This window comes from Lepisma saccharinum, chromosome 25, assembly GCF_977018435.1.
Source record: "Lepisma saccharinum chromosome 25, izLepSacc3.1, whole genome shotgun sequence".
Lineage (NCBI taxonomy): Eukaryota > Metazoa > Arthropoda > Insecta > Zygentoma > Lepismatidae > Lepisma > Lepisma saccharinum.
Genome location: NC_139253.1, coordinates 11,964,774 through 11,982,373, shown reverse-complemented (window position 1 = coordinate 11,982,373; position 17,600 = coordinate 11,964,774). Strand labels below are relative to the sequence as shown.

General features: G+C 35.5%; 1 protein-coding gene across 13 annotated transcripts in view; it reads left to right on the top strand.

The window, feature by feature from the left end:
- The window catches only part of LOC145978960 (serine/threonine-protein kinase MARK2), a 170,531-nt gene extending 153,518 nt beyond the window's left edge, over window positions 1–17,013 (top strand). For 11 of the 13 annotated variants that reach the window (XM_083111994.1, XM_083111990.1, XM_083111991.1 and 8 more), the window contains 4 exons: window positions 4,263–4,481; window positions 7,442–7,474; window positions 12,815–12,923; window positions 14,253–17,013. In XM_083111994.1, coding sequence (XP_082968120.1) covers window positions 4,263–4,481; window positions 7,442–7,474; window positions 12,815–12,923; window positions 14,253–14,471 — 580 coding nt within the window. In that variant the 3' untranslated portion in view covers window positions 14,472–17,013. Of the gene's footprint in view, window positions 1–4,262; window positions 4,482–5,074; window positions 7,149–7,441; window positions 7,475–12,814; window positions 12,924–14,252 lie in introns of those variants that run through there. The other 2 variants (XM_083111986.1, XM_083111995.1) reach the window with 2 other exon arrangements.
- Window positions 17,014–17,600: the final 587 nt, after the last annotated feature.

Sequence of the window (17,600 nt, the reverse complement as noted above, 5' to 3'; positions counted from 1 at the left end):
GATTTCTCCAAGTATTAACTTAACCCATTATTATGAGGCAATAGAACTCCTTTGCCTTACCTTTGCCTACCTGGTTTACTACATATGTCTATTGACTTAGAATTGTACTAAATTGGAATTAGAATATTTTGTTGTATGTGTACATGCTAAAACTTGAACTAAAAATTTTTTTTGTACATATATTTAGATGGGAGAAAAGTGATGCATGTATATTCCATTTACTTGTTTTTTTGCTCATGAATGAATGGTAGTTTGGTAGTACAGTTCTTTTTGTATTGGAGGTGCTTTCGTAGATTTCCACAAATAAGTATTTTGACTACAGTAGATAAACTTTTTCCTCTAAATATATAATCATAACTGCAACACATTAGCTGCAAAACATATTTTATCATAATAAAAATATTTTTTTAACATAGAAGGATCAAGCAGCGACTTTAGGCAGATTAGAAATTCAAAATTGAAAAGTTGAGATATATTTCTTAGCATGCACAAGCCAACCGCTGTAGCAGAGTGGTTAGCACAGCATGCTACGACACCAGGGCTCCCGGATTCGAATCCGGTGAATGTAAATTAGAAACACGTAACGATCAAGAGAAAAAATGCTGGTAAATTAATATGGTATAATGCAATGAAATACTCTTATATTAATGTTGATAATGTTCTGAACAACTTAACAATGTTGTTGGGTCAACCCTAATTAGCATTAATGCTAATGTCTCATACTTAGATCCATCTACACCCCCTTCTCAGCATACGTAGTATGCAATTTTCCGTGTGGTAGCTCAACATCAGGAGTTCACTTTCATTTAATTTTTAGTCACAGGCATTTATGAACAATGCACATATTTGTTAATATGTACTTATGCCTTTTTTTTGGTCATCTCTGTGTAATTTGTAGCTTCTGCATGCACACCAGTGCCACTGAAGTAATGGTAAAATGCACTAGAATTTGTCCCGAAGCACACAACTGCCCACACACAAGTAGCCATTCCTTCGTGCTACAGCTGGAAACTTTGTATTTTCAGTTGTACATTCTCCAAGTCCTGTAATTTTTATGGTTTTCAGATATAAATTCCGTTGCTCTTTTTTCAGTGTTACTGTCAATTGGAATGTCACAAAATAGGAGCTGATTCTGAAGTGGCTGATTTCATTTTGTAATCAACGGGTCGAAATTTTCTTCCGTTTACTAGCTCATTTCAATACATCAGACTTGCCCTTAAAATGTAAATAGGCTCATGATTAGCCTTTCTATGCATAACGTGCACTTATTACTACAAAAAGTAGTAGACTTTGTAGTTGAACTCGTAATTCCTCAGTGTAGTGGCTGCAAAACTCTCCAGTCCATACGATTGTTAGATATAGTCCAATTCCTAGTATTGTTACATTCTTTTTTCGGATGAAGTTTCCCAATTTTAAGTGTTGACAGCATTACGAGAACAATTAAAGAATGCAGACTCCATGTAGAAAACCAGATGACTTGTCACCCTTGATGAGCTATTGAAACATTCAGTAAACTAGATCTTCAGAACTGTGTGTATTTCTTATCCTTTTTTATTTCAAACGACTTTTCACATTTAGAGAAACTTAATCCTACATACATTGCAATCCCCAAAATTGGGATACAATAATATTCCATGAACCAAGAAGTTCTGTGTCTTTTTCCAATTGATGCTATCTATTTCTCATTTCTAGTATTAAAGAAATATGCCAGTGGGAAAAAAAAGTCCATATTTTTTTACTTGTATTCTAATATTCCACTTATCTAATTCATTGTTTTATTTTTGTTATTGTTCTAAATATGTATGAGTCACGTAAAGCATTGCCAATTGGCGAAGGTAATGCATTTTTTATTCTTGCATTGTGAACTAAATAAACTTGTATAAAAATTACGTATGAACTTGAATGAAGTACTTTTTCCACAAAACTGACTCTTGGTTAGAGTTCCTAAGTGAATTGAGATAGTGGTAGCAAAATTACAAAAGTGACTAAGGATCAGTTTTGGCAGAAAAAGTGCCACTTTTGAATATATACATACAAGTAACTGCATTTTCCACTCCCCATAACACAAATATATTAAATCTTGTTAAAGCAACTGTTACTTGCAGCTAATGTGTTGCCGATACCTAGATTGATGTAATCTTGAGTATTTTTTATTAATGATAGAAATTGAGTGTGTAATTGTATGGTAACTAGATTGATTTAATTTTGAGTATTTTTTATTAATGATAGAAATTGAGTGTGTAATTGTATGGTGAATAACAATTTTATTTCCTACTCAGGTACATGAAACTTCTGTTAATCATAAGTAGATTGTAATCAATGTCTCAAAACTTTAAATTCGACATAGTAAGCAACAAAGGTTCTTGTAATTTCTGCCATCTACACTGTGCTGAAAAATTTTGGATAATCATGGATCATAGGAAAATATTGAACTACACAAAGTGAATCTTGAATACAGACAGGAAAAGAATTTTGGTGCCATAAGTACGGTGGCCATAATGCGGAAAACCGTTCCCTACACCTAAGGAGCAATGCATAGCAAACTGTATGTAATGTTTTGCATAAGGAATTGCCAGGTTTGGTTGTCTTCACTGCCTGGTTCTGATACTCACGTTTATTTCTCAGAATTAAAGAATTTAAATGCTCGCTAACCCTGTACAAATCTTGACCAATCTCGACCAATCTCTGCCTCGTAGCAGTAGTGCTCACAGTCTCTCCAAAGGTTTTCATTCAAGTCCTGTCCTGGGCGAGCATATCTTTGTGAGTATTCCTTCCTTTATTATTATCAGCCATGCTCATCACCACAATCAGCCAAAAGTGGCAGGAAGGCAATGTGAAACAAGAAAAAATATAAAGTAGGGTACGTTACAAATGTGCATAAATGCAAGAACAGCCCAACATGTTATTTATTTTTTAACAGTTCATATTCAGAACTCCTCAAATAAGAACTGCTCACGGCACCTACTCAAAAAAAAATTGGTTCATCTCCATGCATCTTCCCGTGGTTTCCAGCCATATGTTCCACATTGATGGAAGCATGATAACCTCATTGTGGTGATGCAAAAATTTGACCCTTTGTACATTGGTTTAACGAGCCCCGAAGGAAAGGGAATGTATGCATTTTTCTTTCTTCTTTTCATTAACACATTAAAGTTGTCAGTCTTCCATCAGAGGAACACACGTAGAAATGTACTGATTTTTTTAAATGCTTGTATTTGCTGATTTTAACTGTGGTTGCTTTAATTACTTTTCAAAGTAAAACAGGGGAGTTTTGAATTGGAAACCCTGTATTGAGCATTGGGTACCATGAGCTAGTGATCAAAATGCTGTGGCATATGGAAAGTTAAAAATTTCAATGCTAATCTCATTCACGGGAGAAGCCACCACAAATGAGGCCAGCATTGCCCAGATTTATTTTATTTTCAAGTCAAACTTGTGCTAATTGTACATATTGCATTCTGTATGTGGTACCTTCATATTCCCTCCTCTTCTATTCAACTGAGATTGTTGGGATAGAGAGTATGTGAAGGTGAACATCATCACACACACACACACACCTATGCAAATCACAAGCATTCCATATTTTCATTTCATATGAATAGGATAATAGATATACACTGCTCTCCATAAATTAAGCAACAAATGGTGATCATCCAATAGAATGAAACACAAGGCCGGAGGGTGTACATATTTTATTTGTAACGAAAGTGACCGTTGTCTGATACTAATAAGGGATATGATCCCTAACGCATTCGTTGCTTTCTTTCAGCGTGCCCACCACTCTTCTTATCTTTTCTCCAACTGTTTTCTCTTGTACCTCACATTTTCTTGTTGTTGCTTAATTTCTGGAGGGCAGTGTATTATTTTCAGAACTGAATATTTAAATTTTAATCGTTACCTTCAAGGCAAGAAAACATCTAGTTTTTTTGTACATTTTAGGTGTGTTATTGTATATTATTATTAAACAGTATTCAATGAAGTATTAGTTCAATGGATTACATGTTTTCACCCCATTAGGTGTTATTGAACAAGATGTAGAACCTTCAGCATGATGAATGAAAATAGTGTAAAACAGTTTGAAGGAAGGTGGTTTATTAATAGCATCAGGACAATGTTGTATTTACTAACAATTCTCTCTCAATAGTTCAAGAAAAGAAATAGTTTTTTTCAATATATTACACTGTTATGTTAAAGTTTCTGTTTCAGTTATTCTTAATGCTGTAGTAGTGTTGCATGTATCTCATGGATTTTTCTCTTCTTAGCACAAACCGAACACCTGTGTCGCCAGCAGTTACCAACCGTATACCTTTTCCCCGCAACGTGCCGAATCGATCAACTTTTCATAGTGGGCAGAATAGACAACGCAATCACACTGGAATCCACGGCCCTGCAACGCCACTGCAGTCTCAAGACACTTCAGCAATCAGTCATTCAGCCAGGACTTCTTTTTTCTCCAAGCTCTCGTCGCGTTTTTCTAAACGGTAAGTTCAGTTTCATTGCTCGTACCTTTGCGTAGAAAGATATCAAATCACTGATTTCTTTCGTAACCATGTCTAGCATAGTTACTGTGACTTAGCCACAAGAGTAAAATCAGCGTTTGTGTTCTGTAGTTTAATTATAAATGTTTTGCTATGTGAACATTGCATCAGTTGAAGAAACATTGTAACTTTCTTTCTAGAAATGATGCTCCAGTAATTGTCATACCATTTATATTTAACAGACATGTGTATAATTGTACTTCAAAATGTTTTCTTGTTTGCTGGAGTATCATTAACTCTTAACCCTTTCATTGCTTTTGCTGTTTTTTTGTTATTTCAAAAAATATTGCGTGTGGTAAAATAGCATTGTAAGTACAGGAATTCTGGACCTTGAAACAAATTTTAAAAATGAGAACATGTATTACCAAATTTTTAATCTAAAATGAGAGAGAGAAGGAAAAGTGACAGTCAGAATGGTGGACTTCACAATGCCTTTTTAAAAGTAACTTAGATCAATGTGCATGGTTTCACTAGATATACATTCAAACTCATGTGTGATGTGATGCTACAGGCAGCTTTTCTGCTTGTGTCTCTAGGACCTAACTTAGTAGGCTGATCATTGGAAGGAGCTGCCTCGTAGTGGTGGAAATCTGAGACAAACGAACCGGGTGCTGATTCGCTGCTAAGAAAAGGAGTGTTGGATTACAAGTTGAAGTTTAATTTTCTTGTGCATGGGGAATTAACTTGTTGAACTTGGTTTGCATTGTGCAAAAAGTTTGATCTTTTATTGCGTAACTACAAAGACATCCCCTGCACTGATGTGAACATTTTGAATTCTCCAAAATGTCTTGTCTGTGTTACACTGAAATCAGAAATGTGGTATTCGTTTTTAATGAGTGACTATTTTGCTCCTTAATGTGAACTTCCATTTCGTATAATTCACAGTACAATATATAACATTAATATGAACTAAAATAACATAACTTGTAGAAAAAAGTGATGTGCATGTTTTATAAGCACTGAAAGGGTTAAAAGGATGTGAAAGAATATTGTGTCATTAGGTCATATTGTAGTAACAACTTGTTTTGAGTTTATGAACTATTTTTTGTGGTAATGAGTTGGAGACAAGCAGGAAACGTGGAGGCAGCTAGAGGCATTTGTTGATGCACGTACGTGTTTTATTTTAAGCAAATTCTCGTGTAGTTTTCATTCTTGTCAGAGTTCCAAAACCTAACCAGCTTAGAAATTCTTAGTTTTTTGCAGGAAATCTGTTCAATATTCTTGTACGCAACTTCTGTACAATGGTTATTGATTCTTTCCATCTCATTTACCGCTAATGCGAACCTTCACCTTGAGGATTAAAATATTGCTGACGAAAGTTAGGCAGGACCACGTGACTTCAACTGCCAAGATTTGGAAAAGATATATTTTAGCAGACCAGTCATTCACATCATTTTAACCATTGTCCGAAGGCCTTCCTGACAACCTAGTGGCTAAAAGTAAACAGACTTTTTTCTTGTTGGGTGTACAGTCCGGTACTTTTTTCTGGATCTCACCTTGAACTGTAGTCTTGATGTACCCAAGAACAACATTTACATAAGAATTTTAATGTGTCACTCGCAAAATCTAGAAGTGTACACCCATGTTTGTTTTTAGTAGTTAAACATAAGAAAATGTTAATTTTTTTGTACTACAGTAATTAATAATTAACGAAGCAGGTGTAAATAGTATGTGGCCTAGTAAGAATGTTACTTATACATGACTTTGTCAACCTAAGACAGACAGACACAAACAGATTATTTCTGACAAAGGAAAGGAATAAACAGGACATACACAACATGTTGCCATGTAAGATGCCATGTAAGACTACCTTTCTTTACTTTTTTTCATTTTTATTTGAAATTGATGAAGCTAATTTTTACACTGAAATGTCCATACAGGCAAGCCAGAAATAATTTTTGTTTTGAAGAAATCTGAAGAAACATGGACAAGAAGTCACTGTAAAGATGTTAATTTGCTTGTAAAAATGGTTTTCTTTTTAAATTAATCGGTGATAATTCCGCATGTTTATGTGGATTTTTGGTGCAATAGTATGTTTGTCGTAAAAGTACTAGGTGCTGATTTTGGCTAAAATAGTTGACTAGTACGCAGGAACCTGGTATCAACTGTAATGCCTCTCTGTTCTGTTCCACTGTTTCATGTTAAATGAATTTGAATGTGGTCGATTGTGCCTAAAAATTGTTATTTTGTAGACACATGTAGTATGGGAGTGAGTGAGTATGGATGGATGTGTGCATGAGTGTAAATAGCTCTACCAAGTTTTAATATGCAAGTGTAATATGTCATTGTAAATAGTTTTATTCATTATAGGTGCCATTTGATAAATGGACTACTATTTTCATAAATAATGTCAAGCAGTTATACTGCAGAAAACCTTCTCTCTTTTTTTGAAGATGTGCCTAGAGTGTGAATACAAAGTGGTATAATAGTGAAGGGGGAAAATCTTAGTATGCATGCACGTTCTTACATCCTTAAGTGCATAGGCATGTTGAAATTATAAAAACCTATTTTTCACTGTGCCAAAACCACTACTGATATATTTATTTATTACAAGGGTAGAATGTTAAGTGTGACTGTCACTTCACCAAATAAAGCTGTGTAATTAATCAATTTGTGCCTTTTTATTTATTGTCATTAGGTGCAACCTGCATTTATTTATAAGTGTAAAATATTTCCAAACATGATTGAAAGGTTTTGGCTTTAGTGTGTTAAGTTAAATTGCTGTGCAGTTATGCCATTGATCTTTATTTGTTTTTCTCAATTTTGTTTTCATTTATTTCTTTATATGTTCATAAATGTGGTGCAGTTATCTTTGAATCCAGCACCTGCTAATGTAAACTTGTACTGTATTTGCCAACCTATAAGTTCGCTCCTGTTGTTTAGATTGCTTTTTTAAATTTCAGACCCATGGACCCGGTCCCTAAACATGTAGTTAGGTATGTTAGCAATTGCCTTTATTCTAGACTTAATTACTTTTTATCACTGTGAGCAGAATTTGTTTTTGTTCTTATTTTATTTCATTGCTTGTTGTTCAGAATTGGCATTTCACATGCTTGAGTGTGACAAGTTGCTTGTTAATGTAGTCAAAGCATGCATCCTCATGTTTTTGCACAGAACCAGTAACTCCTCACATAATGGTTATGTCTGAATTTTTCTAGCATATATTGTTGCATTTAAGGAAAGTAAAGGTGTGGGGATATGAAAAATAAGCATGCTTACAAAATTACTAGAAGTTAGTTTTAAGAACTTACAAACTTACAATGCATGCAATGCATATATGTAGGTTTTGATTAATTATTTGAAAATTCAGTAGATTTTGAATTTTTAAATATGGGCTGGTTGTAATGTGGAATTTAAGAAATTGATATGGTGATATTTATTCTTGTCTGAATTGCATAACAAGTTGAAATGGCATTATTTTTGACATCTCCAGTAATGGAAGTGTTTGTACATTTTTTATATTCTGGTGTTATTACAGACAACTGAAATATCAGGAAATGCATGCATAATGCAATTCAGTCATTATATATATATATTATATAATATAAAATCATCAAGTCAATCTACTTCAACATTAACCAGCATAAGCTAATTTTTACTTAATTTGTAGGAAATACTTAGAAATGCACATTTTATGTGAGACTTGTATTAAAGAATGTATTGTGTAAAATGTCTGCTCAAATTCTTATTATATATATATAAGGAGAAAAAATGGATAAAAGCAACGAGGCCCAAAAGGGCTAAATAAAAATCAAAGAAGGAGAAAGGAAACACTCACCGGACTGTGGAAAAATTCAAAATTTTTGCTAACTTAGTAGCATCATCGGTGTGAGACGAAAAAGACGGAACCGGAAGTTGGGGCCCTGCAGAGTTGCCAGGTCCCCATTGACGAAGAACCGGTGCGTAGAACGAAAGAACACTGTTTCGTCACCAGGCTCGTCGAAAACTGTGAGTGTGTGGGTTGGGTTGGGAGGGTGGTGTGAGGTGGTGGCATTACTGGACATCCTTGTTTAGGCCAGGTGGAGTGGTTGCACTCATGGCCGATATATAGGCTCCCTCTCATCTTTTGCAAACAGAGGTGTTGGCTGGTTGGGGTAGGAGATAAATGATCGCTACCCGGAAGCAGTTGTTGAAACGGATGTTGTGGTGGTTGGTGTGGACGGCGACAGTGAAGTCCAACCAGATGCACACGGCCACTGGAAAATTTACCCTCCATCCCAAAGGGACCTGCCATGCCTCAAACCTGATCTACATCCTCACCTGCAACATCTGTGGTGATTTTTACCTGGGGGAAACATCAACGGCCCTCAACCTCCGCATCAGTAACCACCGCTCCTCCACCCACAACCTGGACTTCACTGTCGCCGCCCACACCAACCACCACAACATCAGTTTCAACGACTGTTTCTGGGTAGTGATCATCCATCTCCTACCCCAACCAGCCAACACCTGTGTTCGCAAAAGATGGGAGAGGGCCTATATATCGGCCATGAGTGCAACCACTCCACCTGGCCTAAACAAGGCCACCCAGTAATGCCACCACCTCACCCCACCCCACCCCACCCTCCCTCCCTCCCTCCTAACCAAACCCAACCCATCCCACACACTCAGTTTTCGACGTGCCTGGTGACGAAACAGTGTTTTTTCGTTCTACACGCCGCTTCTTCTTCGATGGGGACCTGGCAACTCTGCAGGGCCCCAACTTCCGGTTTCATCTCTTTCGTCTCACACCGATGATGCTACTAAGTTAGCAAAAATTTTGAATTTTTCCACTGTCCGGTGAGTGTTTCCTTTCTTCTTCTTTGATTTATATATATATATATATATATATATATATATATATACAGGAATAGGGTTAGAAATGGTGCCAGAAGGGCGGATAAATACAAATAATGAAGGAGACAGTAAACACTTACCACACGAATAGAAATAATTCAATATTTCGCGATCTGAGTCGCATTTTCAAGACGGTAGAAAAAAGATCGACGACACTTTGAGTAGAGGCACAGAATACTGACCGTAGCGTCTCTACGGTCAGTGTTGCCAGAAACAGTTGAAAGGAAACACGAAATACTTTAGCCAGTGTTTACTGTCAGGTGGGTGGGTAGTTTCGGGGAGGAGAGGAAAGAGTTACTGGTTGGATAGGTTGAGTCCGGGGGGTATAGTGGCGTGCATGCCTGCTATATAGGCCCTTTCCCATCGCCTGCGGAAAGATGTGTCAGAGCGGGGGGGTAAAAGGTGGATGATGGCCACACGGAAGCAGTTATTGAAGGTGGTGTTATGGCTGTTGGTGTGGATGGCAACTGTGAAATCGGAGTTTTGGGTGGAGGAACGGTGATTATTTATCCTTAGATTCAAGGGGGTGGAGGTTTCGCCTAGGTAGAAGTTCCCGCAGATTTGACAGATGAGGGTGTAAATTAGGTTAGATGAGTGGCAGGTGCCCTTAGGGTGAAGGGTGAACTCACCTGCCGCAAATGAATCGCTACCTGACATCACGAGAGAGGGTAAAGAGCCTGAAGTACTGATACACCCTTGTTATTTTTTACAAAAAAAATAATATGAAAAATATGATAAAATTTACAAGGATGTAATATTTAAAGGGGTTTAAAAATCTTGAAAAGTGATGATAAAAGTTGCAAAGAAACAAACATATTTTTTCCCGCTGTTATCATTGGTTAAGAATGATTGTTTCTTTTCATAATTTGATACATAGAGATAATTCCATACTGGTATCTGGATGTTCCATCAAGGATGCTACATGCCAAAACTGTTATAGACAATTTTTCTGTTGGTCTTGTAAACTGTTATTTTTTGTTGTGGACATGACTTTTTGTAAAGTGTTTTGGAGAACCACAACGATGTTCTGAATTCAGAATAATTTAGATGCATTTAGAACACCTGCTAGATCATTCAAGATAGTCTGTCTGCATTATAGTTGCAGTGGTCCAGATATGCATAATAATTCTCTGGAACTTTAACGTTATTTTATATTAAAAATATTTAGACAACAGTTCACACAGATTGTCTAAAAGTATCTAACTCTCTAACCTTCTCAAACGTGAAGGTTTATAGCTGCAGCAACACAAGCCTTCCATATGTCCCTGTCCTGACCAAAAAGGATAGGTACAGATGGCTGGCTCTCCCATCTGTCATTCAGACAAAACCCTTCCAAATTTAGAAAAGCAACGTTGTTCTTTAACATGTTTGCTGAGACACACAAATAATAGTGTACATGGAGCCTAGCCTTCAGACATCCAATCCTGCAACTGTAAATTGATATTCTAAAAGTAAAAAATTTAATAAACCAAAAATTATAAAATGTTACTTAGGAGCTTCCCTGATGGGTAGTTGTAGTTGCCAGGTACATAATTTCAGCAGAGTAACACAAGAATTCAAATTGTTTTTATAGTTTTTAACAATTGAAGCAGAGTAAATGAAAAACTGAATGAACTTCACTTAGGGTCACAATAATTGATTCATTTTTATGTAATCACTATTCCTGGCATTTGTATACGTTTTAAGTATTTGCACATTGGAATGAAATGGTCCTTTGTTGGTTATCAAATTGGATACTGCTTCCTGTTACAGATGTCATTACTTATGTCCTAATTCAGCTGTAGTGTGTGTGTGTGTATGTGTGTGGTAAGAAGGATAAAAGCACAATACATTGGTCTTACTTTGCATGTGCAAATGGAACCAAAAATCCATCCATGTAGACTGTAATAGCCAGTCCTGTTAATGCTGTTGGTGAATTACAACTTCCCAGTTTTTGCTTACACAGGGTTCTCACAAACCTGGAAGAGTCTAGGAAAATGAAATAATTTTTTGCCAGGATTAGAGAATGGTAAATGAATCCAGCTTTTTGGAAGATATTCTGCATAAAATGTTTTTTTTTTTTAAATTCCACTTATGAACTATATTCTCTTCAATGCACTTTCTGTTTTAACACTTGAAAGTTGGTTATTTTTGTTATTTTCCTTTTGCAAATTGTGATTGGAATGGTGATTTTTTTTATTTACCATCCCTTTTCTTCCACTTTTTTGCTAATCATGATTGAAACTTGGTTATTTCTGATGTTTTTCATCCACTTTTTGCTAATTGTGAGTGAAACTTGATAATTTTTGTTATTTTCCATCCTTTTTCATCCACTTTTTGCTGATCGTGATTGAAACTTGATTATTTTTATTTTTCATCCCTTTTCTTCCTTTTTTGCTGATCATGATTGAAACTTGATTATTTTTATTTTCCATCCCTTTTCTACCATTTTTTGCTGATCATGAGTGAAACTTGATTATTTTTATTTTCCATCCCTTTACTTCCATTTTTTGCTGATCATGAGTGAAACTTGATTATTTTTATTTTTCATCCCTTTTCTTCCTTTTTTTGCTGATCATGATTGAAACTTGATTATTTTTATTTTCCATCCCTTTTCTTCCTTTTTTTGCTGATCATGATTGAAACTTGATTATTTTTATTTTTCATCCCTTTCTTCCTTTTTTTGCTGATCATGATTGAAACTTGATTATTTTTATTTTCCATCCCTTTTCTTCCATTTTTTGCTGATCATGATTGAAACTTGATTATTTTTATTTTCCATCCCTTTTCTTCCACTTTTTGCTAATCATGATTGAAACTTGATTATTTTTATTTTCCATCCCTTTTCATCCACTTTTTGCTGATCGTGATTGAAATTTTGTTTTTTTATTTTCCATCCCTTTTCTTCCACTTTTTGCTAATCGTGATTGAAACTTGAATATATGTGTTTGTTATTTTGTCACTTTTCTTCCACTTTAAAGAAGCATCGAATGATCCCCCTTTTTTAAAAAATTGCCAGGGAAACCTGGAAGAGTGTGAGTGGAACCCTGAATGGTGGAAAATATAAATTTTGTTTGTTACAAAATCTGGAGAAATATGTGGAACTCAGAAAGTTTAATGTTCCTTGCTGGTGACAGATGGAGAATTTGAGTCGAAATCAGTGGATGGGACAGAATTTACAAATGAGTGCAAGTTAGTCCCGAAGAATGGGAGTGGAACATAAAATGTGCATGCAAAAATAGGGAGGGCTTAACATAAGTCATTAGCAAAGTAGTATCAAAAATGCATGTTTTGACTTTGAAATAACATATAATTGAAAGTTATTTTTTAAACTATTAACTAAATTCTCTTCTTTTTTTGTGCATATTAATACTATATTATAGAATTGTCATTTATAAATGACACCTAGAATCTTCACGTGCTTTTGCGAATGGTAAATAATTCTTCAATTTACTTTACAGTAGTGCTGTTAATGATGATCAGGTGAAGCCTCGGTCATTGCGATTTACGTGGAGTATGAAGACTACATCTTCAAGAGATCCAAATGAAATAATGGCAGAAATCAGGAAGGTAATAGAAAAGTTTATTTTATGTATACACACATGCTATGTGGTGAAACTTTGTGCTCATTATAGATGTTCTATTAAAGCATGTAGCTTTGCATTTCATATTTATTCTACTTCGGCTGTATCCTGTTTATATTTGATGTAATATAAAGATGACAGGTAATATAGTTATGTTTGGGAGTTTTCTCCCTATCAATGCTTATGATTGATGTACAGGGTGTTATTTTAAAATCTTCCAAGTTTTATTCAATTGCTGAGTAAATTTTAGGGAACGATTATATGCAATGCATGCTAGGTTAAAGTAAATGTCACTGGCTTCAGAGATTGTCAAGACAACACCAAGAGCACATGAAACAAGTTGGCGGCTCACAACAGCCAGTCCAACTAAAAAAGTAGTCCAGGTTATCAACCAAATAGTTGAAGATCTTATTTAGAGTATTCAAATTAAAAAAAAGAAAATTGAAATCACTTGATAAATAGCACAGAAACAAGGGATATAAAAATATTAATTCCGCAAAGCACCAAAATGAAACTCAAGGTTTCTAGTCAACTCGGATGTGTTGTCTCCAGTGATGCTTACAATGATCAAATTAGAAGTGTCAGTTTTTAGATATAGACTTGTGAAAATGGGTTCAAATTTATGATTACTTTTTTTTAAGGGGGAAGGGTGTTAAAGATGAATAACTCATAAAATATTTGAGCAGACAGGATACCATTTAAACAGCTTTACGACATGCCCATGGTCCATAAATTGGAGAAATGCTAGCCTTCAAAGCAATTTATTCAGTAGTTGCAGCTTGCTAAAATTTGTGGCAAATTCATCATAACATTCATATTTTCCACTGCATTAAAAAAATGACCTTCACAGAAGCAGGCCTGGTGCCCCAACCAAACTACTTATTGATCTGAAACTTTCCAGGTCTCCATGTGTGATGTGTGCATAACCTGTAAAACGTTCGCCAGAATTGAAGAGGGTCAAGCAGGCCACTTGACGTGGAATGACCCATTCGCTTAACAGCATAACTTGTTTAAATTTAGTTGAAGAGTTGGTCAGATGACATCTTTATATTTTGCAAAGATCACATAAACATAAGATCCATCAAATTATTTGGATGTACAGTGAAACCTCGATTTTATGTTTTTCAGTGAAAATATCTTATAGCATTTTACTCTATTTGGACCATGATTATTGAATGTATAATGCTGGAAAATGTAAACCCTGGAAATGTAAAATCAGGGTTCCACTGTAACTGGTTTTCACGATGTATATAACCCTTGTGGCACTGTGTCCACTGATAAGTAATGAATGTTCTTTTCTGTGCTTGAATTACAGGTACTGGATGCCAATAATTGTGACTATGAGCAGCGGGAACGATTCCTCCTTTTGTGTGTTCACGGTGATCCAAATACAGATTCCCTCGTTCAGTGGGAAATCGAAGTATGTAAACTACCACGCCTTTCGCTAAATGGAGTGCGCTTTAAACGTATTTCGGGAACCTCGATCGGATTCAAGAACATTGCTTCCAAGATAGCGAACGAACTGAAACTGTGACTACCAGTGGTGGATAAGGATGAAGATGATTGTACCCCTATGAAAGGGTGAAAATGGGAAGGATTCAGACATTAGTGTGTTTGCTAAAGCTATCGTGCTTCACGGCAGGTAGCCCATGCAGAGTACTTGTTAAAAATTTACTTGAAAAACAAACTGAAGGTCCATCGAGGAATGACAGTAGGATTTGTCTCTACTGTTGTGGCTCTTCCATAAATAATTGATGAACCCGAAATAATAGGGAATTTAAAAAAAAAAGTAGTTTTATCATCACACTTTGGTTTTGGTAATAGGCAGAACTGAGAGCTGCGAAGAGGTTTATGTTCAGTCGAATCTGACATGGCGGTCTTCAGTGAATGTTAGGTATCTTCTGCTCTTACCAAAAGTAATAGCACGTTCTTTTTCCATTTGTGTCCTCCGCTTTTTTGTTATTTATAGGAGCACTTGCAAAGAATATGTGCAAATTGTATGGCAAACTCCTGAGAGAAATTTCACCTTGAGCTTTAGAGTGGAAAGATTCCCAATCCCTTACAGTGTGAACTTTGTGTATGAAGGAGTTTTCTATTGTTACTGAGAAATTAAGTTGATTTTACATTGAAATTACACATCATTTTGCTGGTACAGTACTATATTAATAATGCACATATTAAGTTAACAGTAATTATGCTGATTGCAATGAGCTCAAGACCACTGCAGTGCAGCATGTGTGTGTGCGTGAAGATGCATGACTCCCAAATGCAACATTAACAGTATTGTTTCAATGCATCGGTTGCTGTGACCAGAAGTTGTGTGAGAAAAGGGTGTTGTCTAGAAGTAATGAAAATTTCTAATGCTACTAAACATCCCTCCCCTCTCAGAAATCTTTTTAAGTGCTTTGCCCCTTCCACGTATGTTTATTTATTCTACGCAGGCATATTGGATTGCCAACAAAGCTATTCAAGGTTGTGTTATGTAATAGAGGAATATATTTTTTGCTGGGCCGCTTTCCTTGGCCAACACATCTGGAACGGAGAAATTCTTATTGGAGTGGTGATGAGAGAGCGTGTGCATAAAGACAGCAATATTTCCGCACGTACGGTGTGCCACAAAACAATTTGATAAGGAATGAACTTGTATCACTGTGGTATTTGCGAAGCTGAACAAATTATGGTAATGAATTTGAAAGCTGTGTGGGAGGAAACTTCTTTTGATTGATAAGTTGAGTTGCTTCCTTAAAATTGCTCTTTATGGAATGTGTTTCTTGCAGTTTTTAGTCTAGCGAGACACAATTTGAAATGTTTGTTGTTTGTGTGGGGAAAAATATATTTCTTTGCTGAGGAAAGACTGATTCAAAATTAAGTGAACATTTCAACAGTCTGTTTAGTGTTAAATGTTCCTCTAAGCAGCACACGTGGGAGGCTTACAAATTAGGCATCTTCAGAGTGTTCCGTGCAGATTTAGATAAACTGATTAGTCAGTGTTAGTAGCTTTAATACTCATGGTTAAAATACTTGGAAAATATTTTGTTAGCTGACCCAGTGTTACCTAACCTATTAAATAAAGATTTGCAGATTTTTGGTTTTGTTACAAACAGACGAGAGAATGAGGGGTGAATGAAGTCCACTGCTTTTTTCTTTAATGATCTCCCCACTTGGTAGGCTTCCTGTTGGAGCCGTTTTATCTCCCCGTCAGTATTTATTGAGAACCAGCAGTCTCAAGTTACAGTGATGAGTAATTATTGATGAAGCAAGGAACGAGACTTCCATGTACGTTTATTAACACCATCTAAAAAGATGAATTTTAACATTGATTTGCATTGGGTGTTTGTACAAACCATTGCAAAATATAAACAATTGTGTGAATATGGTGGTATAGTGACTTGGTTTAACGAAACGAACACTCAAGCCTGCTGCCGAAATGATAGTTTTCTTTTTTTAAACTTTTTTCCACGAAAACATCTGGATTCTCAACTGCTTGTGATGTGAATGGTTCTAACGAGCACATTTCACAACGGGAAAGAAGTGTAATTTATTGATTTCATAATCTGATGGTCGTGTTAGCACATAATTGCCTTTACATAAATTACTTATCAACCTTGTAGATACAGTCAACTCAGCTTGTAAGATAGTTGCTTCAAAGCTGTATTTTAATATTATCCAGGTAACCATGGTGGAAGTTGAACATGGGAAGTATGATTGTAGTGTTTAAATTTATAAATAATGAAAGTAACTGGTCCATGCATATTGTTTTACACATAGTAAAACTTGGCAGTCAGCACATAAGTGAACTTAAGTTTAATTTTAAAACTACAATATGTGAAGAACTGAAGGAAAGACTGCAAGATGGCTCATGAATTAGTGGTTCACCTTTTTGATACTTTTAAGTTGCAGTGACAAAGCATGAAATCTTGATGACAGAATTGTTTCAATCATAACAACTTTGTTTCAGTCCATGTAAGTATGCAAGGCAAACAAAATACTTTTTACAACCCGTATTTTATTTCTGTGGATTATATTCATTCCTGTGTAAATACTGTAATGTGCTGAGTATATGTTCTAAAAAAATACTTATTCATTAGCGTTTGATTTGATTGTTATTATTTCTAACTTGTTTTTAGTACAATTTACGATGCTTATTTGTGATATACTTGTATTTGTGGAAATCAAAGAAAGTGACACTAAAGGTGTTCAGTATGAGTTCAGGTTTTTGTAGAAAAGGAATTCTATGTAGAGTTGTATGAAAATTCTAATTTCAGAGAATCAAGGTCAGAAGATATCTTTTGTCCAGCAGAGCTGAAACCACTATCTACTCTCTGGGTTAGAATGAAGGTTGGAATACACATTTCACAGTTCAAATGTTGTGTAAAGACAAATCTCATGGTTCCGATTGTGTAACGATTTTTGTAACAGGTTTAGAATTCTGGAAATTATTGTGGAAGTAAAATTTCAAATTCAGAAACTGATTCCTTCACTTTGAAGAATCAGAGTATTAATTCCCGAGAAATTCTGTTGTAATTGATTTATTTCGTTTATTATACTTTGCTTTTCTGCCACTTTTTGGGGTAATCGTGATGTTGAGGATGAGTGATAATGTGACTATGCTCATAAGTCCGAAACATTCTTTTCACAAGAAAAGATGCTATTATGAAAGAGA